Source organism: Hypomesus transpacificus, chromosome 22, assembly GCF_021917145.1.
Source record: "Hypomesus transpacificus isolate Combined female chromosome 22, fHypTra1, whole genome shotgun sequence".
In the NCBI taxonomy this organism is placed as follows: domain Eukaryota; kingdom Metazoa; phylum Chordata; class Actinopteri; order Osmeriformes; family Osmeridae; genus Hypomesus; species Hypomesus transpacificus.
Window position 1 is genome coordinate 14,037,838 of NC_061081.1, and position 17,523 is coordinate 14,055,360.

Consider the following 17,523-nt stretch of genomic DNA (forward strand, 5'->3'; position numbering starts at 1 on the left):
TTTGTTTCTGTCACACAGGAAGCACAGGAGCAAACCCAAATACCTCTTGTCAACGTTTTCAAAGCCTCACCATGGTTTAGATTCAGTGTTGCACTAATCTGGGTGTCTGGCTGGCGTTGCTACAGCGACACAGGTCTTCCAATCCCCATCACAGCCTGGACTGTCATCAACAGCTTTCAAAAATAAAAAAACATGACGGAAGGAGCTCCTCTCATTGGGTAGAGTGAGGGTGTGGGAGGGCCTCAGGTTGTCCTTCTGTCCAATTGTCTCTCCCTGTCCCTTTTCAGAGGGATGCCATGTGTGTGTGTGTATCTTTGCTTTTCTCTGTGAATGTAAGTGCTGTTTTTTTTTGTATTGTTGTCTTCCTTTCCTATGTGTTTCTATTTGTGCATACAGTTCATACGTGTTTGTGCGCATACCTTTTATCCACATTGATACATATATATATATATATATATATACATACACATATACGTGTGTGTGTGTAAATATGTATACGTGTGTATGTGCGTGCGCGCCTGCGTGTGTGCGTGTCGTCCTCAGATGGACACAGGGCAGACGATGATCTTGTCCTCCAGCATCACGCTGACGATGAGGAAGACGAAGTACAGCATGAACATGAGCATGCCCAGAACCTTGCTCATCCTCCACTTGCAAGCCGCGATGGAGATGATGACGAACAGGAGCATGAGGAAGAGCAGCACGATGGCACAGAACAGGCCGTTGCTGCTCACCTGCACCGGGCTTATGTTGTTCAACAGAGTCCACAGCAGCCAGGGGAACGGCAGGCTGGAGGGAGGGAGAGAGAGAGAGAGGGAGGGAGGGAGGGAGGGAGGGAGGGAGAAAAAAGAGTGTCGCATGCTAGATGTCACCCTACTGGGACAAAGACAAGAAACTGACTGTCACTGGGTACCAGACTTGTATCAATGAATGTATGAAGTGAAGGTGCGTTTGAATCGCCTCTCGGCGTGCGGCTGCGGGACATACCCCACGGTGATGTCGAAGATGTTTGAGCCCACGGAGCTGGACACGGCCATGTCGCCCAGCCCCTTCCTGGCCACGATCACGCTGGTGATGAGGTCAGGGATGGAGGTCCCAGCTGCAAGGATGGTCAAACCCATGATCTCCTCCGTCACCCAGAACGTTTCTCCAACCTGCACGTGGATGAGAAAGAGAAAGAGAGAGGGAGGGAGAGAGATGGAGTTAGAAAGAGAGACAAAGGGGAAGAGAGAGAGAAAGGGAAGGAAGACAAGCGAAAAGGGAAGAGAGAGATAGAGGAAGAGAGAGACATGGAGTTAGACAGAGAGAGAAAGGGAAAACCAAGGGGAAGAGAGAGATAGAGGAATAGAGAGAGATGGAGTTAGAGTAGAGTGGAATATGAAAAAGGTGTGGGTCGAATTCCATACGGCGAGGAGTCAGTTAGGCTATGGCTGCTTTTGCAGACTTGTTGCTCTGATTATTAGCAACACCAGATGAAGTCACAGGCTGTACCGATGGGGGATCTGATGATATTACAGGGAAGAGAGAGAGAGAGACAGAGAGAGAGAGAGAGGGAGAGAGAGAGAGAGAGAGAGAGAGAGAGAGGGAGAAAGAGAAAGAGGGAGAGGGAGAGAGAGGGAGAGCGAGAAGGAGAAAGAGGGAGAGAGAGAAATAGAGAGAGAGAGAGAGAGAGAGAGAGAGAGAGAGAGAGGGGGGGGGGGAGACACACCTGGTGAGCCCACCACACCATGAGGTAGGAGAAGATTGCGATCCAGGTGATGGAGCCAATGAAGGTGATGGGGAAAAACTTCTTTGACGTCTGAATGAGAGAGAAGAAGAAGGAAGAAAAAAGAGAGGAACAAAGACAAGGCGAGAAAAAGTCTGAATTTGAATCTTGTTCCGAGAGTAGTTATGTCAACAGCAGACTGGTTCCTGTGTTTATAAAGTGCATTGGAGATGGATTCTTTTTTTTGTCCTCTGGGATTGCTCTAATGGTCTGACAGTATAGGTCAAAATCAAACTCCCCCATTATTCAACTGTGTGAGTGTGTGTGTATGTCCAGTAGTCCTCACAAGGATAATAAACTTGCACAATATTGACCTTGTCTTGTTCTTGAGCCCCACAACTTCAAGTGCTCTTTCTTTGGGGTTTTAGGGGGTGTATGGTTAGTGTTAGAAGGGATAGAATCATATTAAGGGCTAAGATCAGGATTAGGGGTTAGGAATAAGACAATTTTGAATGGGAGTGAAAAGTTGGTCTTCAAAGGTAAACAAACCTGTGTGTTTGTATGTAACCAGTTTGTGTGTGTGTGTAACCAGAGAGTGTGTGTAACCGGAGAGTGTGTGTAACCAGAGAGTGTGTGTAACCGGAGAGTGTGTGTAACCAGAGAGTGTGTGTAACCGGAGAGTGTGTGTAACCAGAGAGGCCGGTAAACGTACTTCTCTCCTGACGTCGGGCAGAGTGAGCCAGAGCGGGAGAATGATGGGCAGGATGAGGAGATACGTCACACGTTTGCGGTTGGTCTCTGGCCATGCCAGACTCAGAGGCTGGTCCTCATCCTCCTCCTCTTCCTCCTTCCAGAGGAGAGGGGAAGGGGGAGGAGGGGGGAGGAGGAGAAGGGACAAATAATGTTCTTATTACTGCTAAGTGCTGGATGTTAACTACGATGCGAATGATGGATGGATGGATGGATGGATGAAAGAAGGGGAGTTGTCGTACTTCTCCTCCTACGGTGCCATTCATGGGAGGAGTGACCTCCACCGCCACGTTGGAGCTGTTAGGGATGTTCCTCTCTGGAAGGTGGGAAAGGAAGAGAAGGATGGGAGATGGAGTAATACATGGGTGGATGGAGACGGAAGAGGTAGAGTTGTTAATGTTGTGAGTTTTGTGATGAGGTGGGTGAGCAGTGTAAGCATGCTTTTTTATTTAGCTACACAACTGTGTGTGTGTGTGTGTGCGTGTGTGTGTGTGTGTTAAAGAAAAGGCTAGTTGAATTTGACTGTCCTGAATTACCTGAAATACCGTTGGCACCATCATCTTTGCATTTCTTCTTGGCCATCTTGTGGAGAATGGAGGCTTTCTCCTTGAACCGACCTTGGAGGACAACCAGTAGAGCTAAGTTAGGTGTTCGTGTCTAGTAGTGTGGACTGCACATCAAGTCAGTGTATGAGTTTGTGTTTTGTAAGAATTTCTATGTATATGAGTGAGTGTCAGTGTCATTGCGTCAAAATGTGTTTTACACACAAATCTGAGCAGGTGTCAAATCAAATCATTGTATGGTGTGTGTGCGTGTGCGTGTGTGTGCATGTGTGTGCGTGTGTGCGTGTGTGTGAGAGCGATCGTCACTGTGTCGGAAAGTGCTTTCCATACAAATCCGGGGCCGGTTTTGTATGTGTGACACATACTAGCTAGTACAGTACAAGTCCTTAGCATGTACCGTCATTACCCTCGTGGAGGGGGTCCAGGGTATGGATCATCAGCTGGAAGATGCTGTTCCTCATCAGGGTGTTGTGCAGCGAGGCACAGCTTCCTTCTCTCTGCAGTCTGGGCTTAGCCTGGCAGATGGGAACCATGAGTTACCCATCGCCTGTCATCCACTCATACTAGTTGCTTGTAAAAAGGGCTATACAGATACATTTGATTTGGTTAACTAGCTGTAGTCTGTGTCACTCATTCAACGGAATGGAAATGAACTATTAGGTGACCATCGTTAGTTAGGGTCTCTGTTTTTGTTACCATCTTTTTATTATTTAACCTCTATAAAAATAAAAACAAACTTTTAACTTTGCAACAGCATTATTTGTCACAAACCGTACATCAAGTCAATATGAGTGTAATTTCCTCTCCTGTGCAGATGTATTTTCAATTACAAAAAATATTATAATAAGTTCAACTTTTTATTTTTTATACATACCACTCGTGCACACATACATACACGGACACATAGAAGCAGGTGCACGCACACACAAACACACACATACAAACACACAAACGCACACAGGACCTACCGTCAACTTGTTCTCATCATCACTGGGTTCGATTGCCTTCAATGAAAAGACAGAGAAAGACAAAGACAGACGACATCTGAATGTGAAGCACACAGTCTTACTTGCGCTCACAACAAACAGCTGTTTCAACTGTCAAACTATGTTTGTTTTTAAATCTCCACATGGAAGTTAGAAATTAAGTGTTTTTTGTACACTGGTGGTAAATCATACAATTTCAATACCCACAGTATGAATAGACCAAAACATACATTTTCATTTCTAGGTTCTATGGACCCATATAAACATATTTAAATGTACTTAAATCATGAAATTCAATGAAATAAAGGTCCCAAAATGTATGTAAAAATGTGATGGTATTGGTAACATTGTCATAGCATAACAATAGAAATACATTTTAGAAATCATTGTAGTAACTGAGGTCAGATCTCCTTCAAATCAAAAAATAAATCCAGTTCATCAATCAGGAAAAAAAGAGAGGCATTCATTATCAATGATTCTTCAATCAATTGAAATGAATAACTTTTTTTCCCCTTCCAATTCTTAAAACCAGGATTTCAAATCTTTGCCTCGGATTTGAGTGAATTGATTGAAGTGATCGATTGATTGTTTGAACCCACAGTTCATAAAGCACAAACAGGGTTGTTGCAAGACTGATGGGGACCAAGATGGTGGAAGTGAACTAGGGATCCGAAGCCAACACAAAAGGCCTATGATTCTTAATTTTGGGTGAACTATTCCTTTAAAGCTCAACGGGTTCAGCATCCTTTGTTCTACAGCCAGGCAGGTCTTCAGAGGACATACAGCACACGTGTTGTTAGAAAAATATATATCTACACACACCCCCCACACACATTTAGTGTGGAGCGTGTGTTGCCCGAAACCCCTCTCTCTCTCACACACACACACACACACACACACACAGCTGGTGGACGTACATACAGATAGATCTAAGCATTTTAAGAGAGATTAGTTATTGATTTATAACACAAAAGGGTGTGATTATGGGACAGTATGATTTTGGAGCAAGAAGAACAGTAGGTTGTCATGGCTACTGAGGAATGCCAGTTGGTGTGCATAGTAGTTTGTTGCTGATTTGATAGAATTTTTTTTAATTTCATTTCTTTCTATTTCTTGTAACATTGTCAGATCTTTGTCCGTGCGTTCTATACATCCCGTTGTTTTTATGATGAAGGGATGGAGGGATGGACGGAGAGAGAGAGAGAGAGGGAGTGACAGAGCGAGTGATTCATGTAGTGTTCTTCTATTTCAGTTATCTCAGGTAAATCTTTAGCCCCCTCACCTTTTGTGACTATCCCCTATAAGCCTATAAGGGTCTTTTTAGCCCCTACACCTGGCTGCTAGCACCTTAGCCAGGGGTCCTAGCCACTAGCCAATCAGCCATAATCCTTGGTTCCTAGCCCCTTACCCAGAGGTCCTAGCCACTCAGCCATAATCCCTGGCTCCTAGCCCCGTTGTCCATGACCCCTAACTCCTAGCCATTGATCCTTAACGCTTTAGATCCGACCGTAACTTGCGATGGGTCTGGGCTTAACTTCTTGATTCAGTCCGCCACATGTGGAGTTTGTTTTGAGATTCAACATCTTGTTGAAGGAACAGTGTAGACAGCATCCTGGTGTTAATAGGTGTCTGTGGTTGTCAGGTGTTGGGTATATCTCAGTGTTTAGAGCATTTGCAGATCACAAGGTTGCAGGTTCCGATCCCACCTGTACATTGCATTGGATAAAAGGTAAACAACCACATATTGTCTGCTACTTCCTCTTACATGGTTTGTGACATGCCATGTTCTTAGCATCAATCTCAACAGAGTTACTTACAAAAGATGGAATGATTCATTGTTACGGACCAACCAAACGACAAAACCAGATTTCCATTATTTTAACAAACACCAACAGACTATTTTCCTGAGGAAGACTGATTAGACGAGAGTTGGTTTGTAATCTTGTATTCCACACAGAATCTCTACTGGAGATTGCTTCTGGACTAGGATTAGCCCCAATAACCTGTGTCTGTGAAAACTGCTACAAACAGAGACAATTAGAAGACATAATCCCTGTCTGTGATTCGCCCACACACACACTAGCTAGTCATCTTCCTGTACTCACTCAAGCCTTAGAAAAGCACGGTGCTGCTGACACTAATCATCCTAAAGGAAATGTTAGGCTGTCAACTAGATCCCTACTGGCTTTAGAGGTTTGTGCTAGCAGGCTAAAAGTTATCATATACACAAGATTGTTGAGGTGTGATGCCTGTTTTTCTGCCTACCTTTCTGTCTGCCTGTACAACCAAGTACGTACCTACCTACCTACCTGTCTGTCTGTCTGTCTGTCTGTCTGTCTGTCTGTCTGTCTGTCTGCCTCTAAGGTATTACCAAGTACCTACCTACCTTTCTGTCTGCCTGTACAACCAAGTACGTACGTACGTACCTACCTACCTGTCTGTCTGTCTGTCTGTCTGTCTGTCTGTCTGTCTGTCTGTCTGTCTGTCTGTCTGTCTGTCTGTCTGTCTGTCTGTCTGCCTCTAAGGTATTACCAAGTACCTACCTACCTGTCTGTCTGCCTATAAGGTACAACCAAGTACTTAGCTACCTATCTGTCTGCCTGCCTATTAGGTACAACCAAGTACTTACTTACCTGTTTGTCTACCTGTAAGGTTCTACCTAGGATCTACTACCTACCAGAAATCTCTCTGTCAATGGCTATGCTAAGCTAATTTTAGCATGATGGCCAGCCATGTGAATACCTAACTGTGGCAAAGTCATGGCGATTGCTATATTTGACTTAAATATCGCTCACATGGCGTCCAAGGTGCATGCTGGGCCAGTGAGCCAAATGACCCTGAGCATCTGCTGTACAGGGCTTAGGTTTAAAGAGCTCCCTCTTTAAGGAGGGGGGGGGGAGAGACATAACTGCCGCTTTGCTTTTTGACACAGGTCACATTGCCTGCTGTCCTGACACACCCTCTATCCCTTACCTCTCGCCTTTCTACCATCCTTCAAACCTTTCTCCTGTCTTTCACCCCGTCTCTCTCTCTTACCTCACCCTCTCTCTCTCTTACCTCACCCTCTCTCTCTCTTACCTCACCCTCTCTCTCTCTTACCTCACCTTTCTCCTGTCTCTCACCCCCCCTCTCTCTCTTACCTCACCCCTCTCCCTCACTTACCTTAACACCTTTCTCTCTTCCCTCAACCCCACCCCCTGTTTCTATCCTCACCCCTCTCTCTCATCTCTCACCCCTCTCTCTTTCATTCCTCATCCTCACCCCTCTCTCTCATCTCTCACCCCTCTCTCTTTCATTCCTCATCCTCACCCCTCTCTCTCATCTCTCACCCCTCTCTCTTTCATTCCTCATCCCCTTTCTCTGCTCTTACTCCCTCTTTCCCTCTCCTAACCCCCCCCCTCCCTCTCTCTCTCACCCCTCACCCTGCCTCTTTCTCTTACCTCACACTCGTTCCCCCCTGACCCTCTCTCTCTCCCTTCTCTGCCTACTTCACCATGATTCCCTACACATTAGCATGTAACCTTGGAGAGTCCGGTAGGCCAACTGTGATTTTTGGTGAGCCCTAATTTTACAAGTTAGGCCAAGATTGACCTGTATAACCTAGGGTTAGGGTTATAAATAGGATGATGCTTTGGCCTAGAGCCATAAAGGGTTATTTGGGTGTTCAGTGGTAGAACCGTCTGTACGATAGTGTCTTTTAGAACACTTGACACGATATAACATCGTACCAAACTGAAGACATGAATAAAATGTTATACGAGGTTCAGGAAACTTTGCTTTTGGGATATAAATAATATCTACTTGTGAATGCAATGGATCCATCTAATAACATTAATTAATTGGAATCAAAAGTGCATGCTGCACTTCATGAGACTTGTTGTACGGAGCCTACACAATAACATGATGTGAAGAGCAGGTTATGAAGGCTTTTTGATCCTCACTCGTCTCTCCGTCACTGCAATCAGCTATTTATTTAGCAGTTAAAAAGCCTAACTGAGAAACAGTAAATACAGCAAGTTGATTTCTCACGCTCTCTCGCGCTCTCTCTCTCTCTCTCTCTATCTTTCTCTCTCTCTCTCTCTCTCTCTCTCTCTCTCTCTCTCTCTCTCTCTCTCTCTCTCTCTCTCTCTCTCTTCTCAGCGCAGTCCACCTGACTCTCCAAGCTCTCGGATTTAGTTAGGATCAATTCAGACAGATAACCGCATTTAGAACGGTAATTTCCGAATGATGCGTGTGAACTCTTTCAGCAACCTTCACAAGTCACAACATGAGAAAACATGCTTTCTGCACTTTGTATTTTATTTTTTGTATTGTCCTCCCCCCCCCAAAAAATGGGACACTGTGGTGGACAAGTGGACGATCACTATATCTCATTAAACCATGACGATCCTTTAGATAACTGCCACTTCAGTTGACCATTGGCTAAGAGATGGTGAAAGGAGATTTTAAGCTAACATTTATGAAAACAACATTGTTGGTCCACCCTCTCAAACACCCAAGGTAGGCTAGGCTATATCACCGTAAACGGCACTGTCGTGCAAGTCAAATGTTTACATTCGCTATTTGTTATTGGACGTATTAATTCAATAGCCTACATGACAAGTGATTACCCCAAACCCTTTGTTTACATGTAACTCAAATCATGACCAACGTTAGGACGTGTCTCAGATCTAATCAGGGAGAAAAAGAGAAAAGAAATCCATTGCAGTATCAGAGACAAGAAGCCACACCACTCTGGACAGCTGACCCTATATTTGCTGTCGTCACCACAGGTTAGCTGTTAATAAGGGATCAGGACAGGATTGCAATCTCATAATAATCTGGCATCAACCGATGACTTCATTTGACATCCACAAAACTCCCCGGCCACATCATCCAATGCTCAACAGCACGCAGCTCAAAAGTCATAAAATAAAACATTCACTCTCAGTGACCGTTAAATAAATAATTTAGGGGGAATAGCATGATTGGCTAACGGGACAAAGTTGCGCAGTAGGCGCATGTGTTCTGCTCGGCCGAGCCGTGATGTTACCTGTCTATAATTAGCGGCTGTAATGGGATTGGAGGATTTGGTCAGGGATTACAGAGGGCCTGGAGACATACGAGGACGGGCCAGTCGTACGTTAAGTGGCGAGGACCAGAGAACAGCCTGGGGGAGGAGTCAGACTCATGAGGGTGACTATCTCCTTGAAACAGACTATTCTCAGTTGAGTCCAGATACAAACGGGTACAGATAGGCTCGCCCCATCCTAGGTGAAGCTATTCATGTCCATCAGTTAATGAATGGGAGGTTCTAGATATCTTACGGTACCACAGTACTTCAGTGTATTTGTATAATACCGTCTTGCTTTGGAATAGAAAGAAGTATCACCTGGAGTAACCTAACAATTATCTACTAAATACAAACTTTTGTTTAGTTAAGCACTTAAAACTGCAAATTAAGTAGGCTTACTGTAATTTGAAACAGAAACAGATGGTTTGGGATCTATCGGAATATAACAATATAAGTTTAGATTAACTGATTTAAAGCATAGTTAAAGCAGGAGTTTGTTGTACTGAAAGTCTTTCTCACTTTCCCATTTATATTTTTTTTCAACATAAATTCTTAAATTCAGGATATATTTTTAATTCAGGTTTCCGTTAAACCTTGATTTTATCCCAACTTCACACCCTCATAACAAATATGTCTATGTCTTAATTGTTAAATAATTTTGTCAATTCGATCTTGAAGTAAAAAAAAGTCAAATCATCAAAATCAATTTAGTGTGAATCCCTCTTAGATTTGTTCAATTTACGACCTAGCTCCATTCTGCACCGTGCATGTCCCTGAAGATCTGCCCTTGGGATGGCGGTTGAACTAAGCTACAGGCTAGCTGTTATAAGAGACAGCCTAAACAACCAACTGCTCGTTCACCTGCCCTCCGTACGTCAAAACAACATCTGAAAGCAAAGCGTCTGACTCCAACTGTACGGAGAAAGAAGGAGAGTTGGGGTAGGGGGAGAAGGGTGTAGGTGGTCATTTTGGGTACATACATTGACCATCATTGTTTTAGTTTTTTACCCCTTTTTTTCCACAGCATTCGTTTTGTCTTCTTTGGCATGGCAGCAACAACAGCAGTTGTTGAACATGTCAGATCAATAGTGATCTGACGTGTTCTTTTGAAAAGCTGGCCTGTTAACACCCACACCTTACGTCGCATCTCATCTTTAGACGTATTTTCTTAAAAACATATTAGGTTTCCTGCATACACACAAGATCTCATTCAGGACCATTCACAATTGGTTTAGATGCAATCATGATGGCACACAAGGATTGTGATGGATCGTACGATTCATCATAAGGTAGGTTAGGGCTGCCACTATTTTGCTTGTCCAATCTTCTCAGATCTGCACTGGTCCCAAGAGAGGAGGATGGGTTGCAACTGGGTTCGAGAAATGCCTCAACTCAGATGTCAGGCTGGATACTTCGACAGGGTGCGTGTGTACTTGTGTGTGTCATGGATAGCTACTTTTGTTGTACCCATTGACCACAGACTCGCCATGTTTACTTGTGTTGCATCCCAAGGAGATGGTAGAGGTTCCATACCATTTGACTCCAAATGCTACTTTAGCCATGACAAACCACTTTCAAAAGACACCATTACCTGTGTGTGTGTGTGTGTGTGTGTGTGTGTGTGTGAGTGTGTGTGGTAAATGGATGAATCATTCGATGTTGGACTACTTTACCTAAAGGCATCCACATCTTTCATCCATCAGGTACCCCCAACCTCTATCCAAGATTGACAGTTGATAAGAAGTTAAAATCCACACAACCTCAACAAATACTGGATGGTTTAACATTTTGCTGTATAAATTGACTGAATTGGATAAGATGAGCTACCCCAGCTTCTGCATTAACTCTAAGAGGGAATCAGTAGTGTCCGAATTGTTAGTTGGCAATTACATTTTGAGACCGTAGAATTAAATGTTGAATTTTGAGAATGGACCTAGGTTCCTTACACTTTATGGAACGGCCACCATATTGGTTGGGACAACGTAAATCCGGTACCTGAGGGGTCCAATCAAAACAGGATGTTGTCTGAACACTAGTAAATGTATGCTTGGGACATTCCAGGGACCAGCAGGTTGTCAAAGCGGTTGTGACTTTGTCAGCACGAACAGGGCATGCATGGCTATGGCCTTACCCCATGGTGGAAGCACACACAGATGACAGGCTTAAAGACAAATCTTAATCCCCCACAGATTCAGATGGTTTGGTTGGCAGTCTCTTTGTCCGGCAGTCAGCCAGTTCCTAAATAAGCCTCCCAATTCTTGTGAAAGACCCGTTTTAGACAATAACCCTTGAGGACATGAGAATTATCACCCGGGGTCATACTGCTGAAGAGGAAGAACCATCTTCCAACCACCTCGTCCACCTATATAAACTATTTATGTGCAAGTTATGGTGTTGGTGTCTTTTGTCACTGTTACCGATAATGGACAGTGTTTATGGATATTTGGTGACACCCTTTTCTGATGGCAGAACAGGATTGGTAAAAAAACCAAGTTGGTTTCCTATGGTGATTGTTTCCTATAGGTGACTGACTGACTTCTCATGATTTCCAATGGTAACTGACTGATATTTCCAGTCTATTCTGATAGATTCAGTGAGGTGTTTTATCTCCAGCAGCATGACTAGGGGTTCAGGATGTGTTTGTTATGGGATCTCGGGGCTGTGGGGTTGAGGGTGCGAGCTGATTGGAGGGAGTGAGGAGGCTCACCTTGGGGGCCGCCTCGATCTCGTCCACCTGGTTCCCTCCCAGCCTGCTCTTGATAACCTGCTCCACGCTGCCGTTGAACTTCATGAAGGTGACATACGCAAAGTAGCACAACAGCAAGCTGATACTCTCATCGATGGTGATTTGGTTATCCAGAAAGAAATAGATCAGCATCAGTAAGCCAATGATATAGAAGGACACATCCCTGAACAGAGGCCACCAGGTCAGGTTCAGGATCTCCCTGGAGAAGATGGCGCACATCCCGATGACAAACAGGATGTTGAACACGGCCGACCCCACGATCGTTCCAATGCCCACGTTGCTGTGGGAGACGAAAACGCCAATCACGGAGGTAAAGAGTTCCGGGGCAGAGCCGCCCGCCGCCATGAATGTGGCTCCGGCCACGTCGTCTGAGATTTCGAGCTTCTCTGTGATCACAGTCAGCGCTGGCACAAAGAATTCGTCGCACACAATGGCTAAGGCGATGAACATGTACAGCATGCCGAACATGTGAAAAGACACTGCTCCTTGGCGCCTTTGCTCAAGGCTGAACAAATCCGTTGGATAGTCCCCATGGTTCATCTCCTCCATGGACGAGCGCATCGCTATGGGCATATCCTCTTCGGCCCTCATCCCTGGCTTGGATGACAGCAGAGTTCTTTGGGGCACAGCTGTCTTGGACTGTCCTCCTCCTTGACCTTGGTCTGTGGGGTGCGCTGTCGTCGTGTTGGTGGACCACATTCCCTGGGTGACACCGGTCCAGGACAAGGCACTCCAGGAGAACACTGCAGTGAGGCCCAAGAGGCCCAGGGTGAAGGTGAGGATCCGGGCCGGTCGTAGTTTTCTACGGACGCGCCAGTAGTGTTGCCTCTTACAGTGGGCGCTCAGCAGGGATGAGGTCTTTGACGACTCCATAGGTGCACCTCTGGATGGTAGCATCATGTCCATGGGCCTGGATGACTGGGGTGTGGGGGTAGGGGGGGGCAGGCAGGCAGGCGCGAGCTGGGGCGGTGTCTGGGCTTGGCGTCGAGGGGGGTGGGACGTGGTTTTACCGAGAGCTGGGCATGCTGCTCTCGGCTTCTCTAAACACAATGATGGAGGCGTCGCTGTGAACCTGGGTTTCGACCAAACAAAGGTTTCCTCATATTAGTTTCTGAAACCACAGAGACAAAAGAAAAGACAGCGTTAGAGAGAGAAGATTTATTGTCGTTGTGCCAGCATACTTTTGAGGTTTAGCAGCCTCTGACACTTCTTGACAGAAATAGATTCAACAAGATATTACCTGATTTAGTACCCATAGACCCCATGCTGTACAACTGTATCCCAATTTAGATCCACATGTGCCTGTTAGGCATCCTAATCCTGGGAACCAAGCGCTTCCACTCATCTGTTCTAAACTAACCTTTAAGCTCTAACCCGTGTGTGCCTGTTGAGATCCCATGGGGATTTAACAGGTGTTTGCAATATGCATGCAGCTCCAACTACTGCCTTCTTGAAACAGTAGGTGATTGATTTGTCTCAGTTGCTGCATACAGAACTTATGGATCCATCCCCTAAGTGTCGACAGTGGTGAAATTCAAAGGCGCCTTACTTTCAAATACTTGTGTATGATGTAATCAAATTCTGTGATAGACCCTCTGACCTCTGTGGTAAACTTTTTCTTTTCTTTACCCCCAGAGAAATTGGCATTGAGAGCTAGTTAACTCTGAGACAAGGTGACTCAAAAACAACCCTTTTGTGGAAAAGACAGTTGTTTGATTAGAAACCAAATTGCTTCATTACATTTCTCGTACTACAAGCCTCTATGCAGCCTGTTTTGACTGAGTAGGATGTCAATCAGAATTCACATCACTCCAGTGCCCCTCACCAACACTTCAATAATAATGTAGTCTTTGTTTGATATTTGAGTCACAGGCTGTGATCTTTAGAACAGCTCTGTTATCCTGTGCCAAGCTTAGCTCCATTGACATTAGGGAAAGCAGCTTAGGTAATGGTATTACATGCTGTAAAAAGTAGCTGTCAATTACAAACTTTATACTTTCCGTCCGTGCTTCTATAAGACATCAAATTTACAAACGCAGAACAGTGGAGGTCACAGTGGATTCAGAATAGCAATCAATTAACAAGCTATCTGAACCTTTCCAGACTGATCTGCTTATGCAGGAACATTAAAACCGAACCTGCATGTGCAAAGATGTTCACTGAAATCACTATGACAACATACTTGAAAGGAATTAAATTTATGTCTTGAAAGTACCCAAATGTAACCACTGATCTTTTATCTGACCTTGTGACGTCAGAGGCCACTTTGCAAATCCCATCGGCCTGCCTCACTAACCGTGCAATGCTGGGGGACTTTAGAGTGGAACCAATGCAATATAGAGAAAAAGAGCAATATATAAAAAAGCAATATCTACCACACTTGCAGGCTCCAAATGACGGTGTTGTGAAAGTCCTTGCTGTCGCTTAGTATCCTCCAGGGTAAGCCAATCCCAAGCAACAAGAACCTCCAGCTGCCAACTGCAATGTGAGCATCTCCTAAGCAAATCCCCTGTGAGATTTCATGAGAGGTAGTTGAGCTCCAGTCAAGAGCACAGTAAAAGGCTCCTCCCTCCCTCCCTCCCTCTCCTCTAAACCCTCACTATCCAACCCAACACCCAACCAACCTCTCTGTCTACACTGGTTATACAACGGCTAAGATTTTCGTTTATGTTGGTGTTAGCTCCAACGATACCCATTAATCCAACTGGGCCTACCATAATGCATCGCATGATAGTGGATGGCATGCAAACATGGTTTAACTCTGCTCACCAAGGGAGAGGGGATGCTAAAGAGCCAAACTGACCAATAGAAATAAAGGCACGTTTCGAAACAAAAGAGATGACAGTTTAGTTTGACACAATTTACATTTACATTTATGCATTTAGCAGACGCTTTTATCCAAAGCGACTTCCAAGAGAGAGCTTTACAAAAGAGCATAGGTCACTGATCATAACAACGAGGTAGTCCCAAACATTGCAAGCAGCCAAAACATGAAGCATACATTGTGAAAATACTAAACAAGTGCCAAAGGGAAGACCCATAAGAGCATGCAGTTATACAAGTTACAAATTAAAACAACATGAACCACAAAAGTGTAAGACTGTACCTGTAGAAGAACAATCAACAGTAAAATATTTCACAGCAAGTACAAGAGTTAACTTTGTTATAACTAACCTACAAGAGCAACAAGTCACTCAATAAGAGTCATTGTGATCCTGGAGGAAACTAACAACAGGTCCAGCCAAGCATTCCTAAGTGCCGTTGTACTCCCGGAACAAGTGTGTCTTGAGCCTTTTCTTGAACGTGGGGAGACGGTCAGTGTCCCTGATGGAGGTGGGGAGCTGGTTCCACTATTGGGAGGCCAGGCAGGAGAAGAGCTTGTTATTGTTTTTTTTTTGTATAATGAGATGGTTAAAAATGGAAAACACCATAGACGCAACACTTTGCTCAGAACGGTTCAAGAGAAATAAAAATACTTTCAGGTACTCATTGCATATTGCTAATAGACTTTCTGTTAAACACCGATGTTATTTCAGCAATACAACCTGGAGTCTTTATTTCTGTCAAGCATCAGAACAGTGTGACTAACTCTGACTCACACTGACTATTGATGTAGAAATACAAAATAGACTGGATCTGTTGTTGTGTTGTTTATGGTAATGGTGGTGGATGGGGGGAGGGCATGGAGGAGAAGAGGTGTGGAGACGAACATTAAATAATTTTTCCCTGGCATTTGACCAGGGGCGGTTTTACACGGGGGCCTACAGGGGCCAGTGTCCCTGTAAATATGTCCCTGGCCTGCCCTGTGGCCCCCCCTGTGCCCCCCACCCCTGCGCTGACTGAATATTTGTATTTATTTTTTACACATTTTTTTTCTCCTAGTCATCATGAAACGAGGAAGGGACATCGCAGCCTTTTCTGTACCAGTAAATAAAACAGTTTGAGAAACATATCAAGGTATTGAGAGTGCTGAGGAGTTGGAAGAGATTTTTTGGCCCCTCTGATTAAACAATGCGCCCCCTTGGCCCCCCCAGTAAAATGTGTCTAGAACTGCCACTGCATTTGACATTGTAAAAAAAGAGGAAGCAGGAGAAGTAGGAGGAGCTTACACGTGAGTGCTTCTCTAAACCCTACAATATATTCAGCTCCTTCTGCCTCCCTCTCTCTCTCTCACTCTCTCTCTCTCTCTCTCTCTCTCTCCCCCATCTTTCTCTCGCACCCTCCCTCCCTCTCTCTTTTTCTCTCCCCCCCTCTCTTTCGCAACTCGCCTCATCCCTCCCTCCCTCCACAAACCTCCTTCTCCTCCGCTCCCTGCCAGCACCCGTGCTATTACATATTAGCTGGAGATCTTGTCCCAAGTTCACCTCCTACTCCTCCAGTCCACTGCAGACACGCAGGCAGAGCTGTCATGTGGTGTGTGATGGGAAGACTTGGTGTTAGTTACAGTTCTGAGGATTTGAGCTCAACCTTTCAGAAAGATTGGGGCTTTCATAGTTGGCCTTAAAAGCATTTTTTCTTAACAAACACTAACATACATATAGTAGTGTGAATCAAACTATAAGAGGTTGACCTTAGACAGGGTCATGTTCTGTCGTCATCCTCTTTATAATAAGATCCATCGCAATCCAGAAGCCCTAGGTAGCTCAAGATATTATGTAAGAGCAGCCAAACTGTCTTTCTAGGTAAGCTCCTGAACATGCATGCACTGTCGGCAAGCTGGCAACCGACAGAGAACAGCCCTGGAGCCAGTAAAGTAAAAATAGATTTGGTGTTTATTTCAGTTTGAACCAGTTAACATCACCTTCACCTAACAAGGGGATTGCAGTGATTGACCTCCAACAAAAATGAAAAAGATCAGTCAAAAATATCACGTGCAAAGGTAGACTTCTTTATTGACATTTACCTCAAAGGAATTAAAGATCTTAACTGTAAAATACGCTAATCAAAAAAAGCTAAACCCACATACATGATTCACGTCTGTGTCATCTTGTGTTCTGTTCATCCCCATTCTGTCTTGTCCATTTTGGCATGACTGGCAATGATATTTAAACGAGTCGTAGATAAATGCATATGTGGGTAAAAGAGATTATCTGGCTAAATCCTAAAAGCTCCTATGCTCCTACAAATAGCCACTAAGCATTGTGGAGGCCTATGCTCCTATCGTTTCGTTGGTGGAGAGTTGACGTTTAAGTGTTACCGCTACAGTGACCCTCAAGACGAGCATTAGATTAGCGACCCATCTAATTTCTTCTTGCTGTACCGGGGATAGGGCCATGACAACCTCAAACAAGCGGAGCCGCAGCATCACTGGCACTGGCGAGTGCTCGTGGCTTAATGCAAAGCAGTCAAGGACATCGTTATGGGAGGAGGAAAGTTGAAATGATTCATAGGGGTCAGATGGCTGAGCGGTTAGGGAGTCGGGCTATTGATCAGAAGGTTTTTAGTTTGATTCCCGGCCATGCCAAATGACGTTGTGTCCTTGGGCAAGGCACTTCACCCTACTTGTCTCAGGGAGAATGTCCCTGTACTTACTGTAAATCGCTCTGGATAAGAGCGTCTGCTAAATAACTAAATGTAAATGTAAATTCATGAGACCTCGTAGACATGCCTACTCTTGCGCTCTTGAATCACAGACACGTGGCACACACTCTCTCTCTCACACACACACACACACACACAGCACTAAGACACACACACACACACAGCACTAAGACACACAC

General features: G+C 44.7%; 1 protein-coding gene across 1 annotated transcript; it reads right to left on the reverse strand.

The window, feature by feature from the left end:
* Positions 1-477: 477 nt before the first annotated feature.
* Positions 478-12,676, reverse strand: slc24a2 (solute carrier family 24 member 2). Its single transcript, XM_047045367.1, has 9 exons — positions 11,765-12,676; positions 3,987-4,022; positions 3,416-3,533; positions 2,992-3,072; positions 2,698-2,771; positions 2,418-2,552; positions 1,709-1,798; positions 988-1,154; positions 478-789 (listed from the first exon to the last, which is right to left on the reverse strand). Exons 1-9 carry the CDS (start codon positions 12,674-12,676, stop codon positions 540-542), a joined length of 1,863 nt encoding a protein of 620 aa, XP_046901323.1. The 3' UTR covers positions 478-539.
* Between the last annotated feature and the right edge of the window lie 4,847 nt (positions 12,677-17,523).

Bases quoted from the DNA above. Each gene is read 5' to 3' on its own strand.
- slc24a2 (XM_047045367.1), bottom strand. From the start codon at position 12,676: ATGGAGTCGTCAAAGACCTCATCCCTGCTGAGCGCCCACTGTAAGAGG. The intron at 3,534-3,986 runs GTAGGTCCTGTG...CCCATCTGCCAG, and splicing joins ATGATGAGAACAAGTTGACG to GCTAAGCCCAGACTGCAGAG. The intron at 790-987 runs GTATGTCCCGCA...CCCTCCCTCCAG, and splicing joins ATCTTCGACATCACCGTGGG to CCTGCCGTTCCCCTGGCTGC.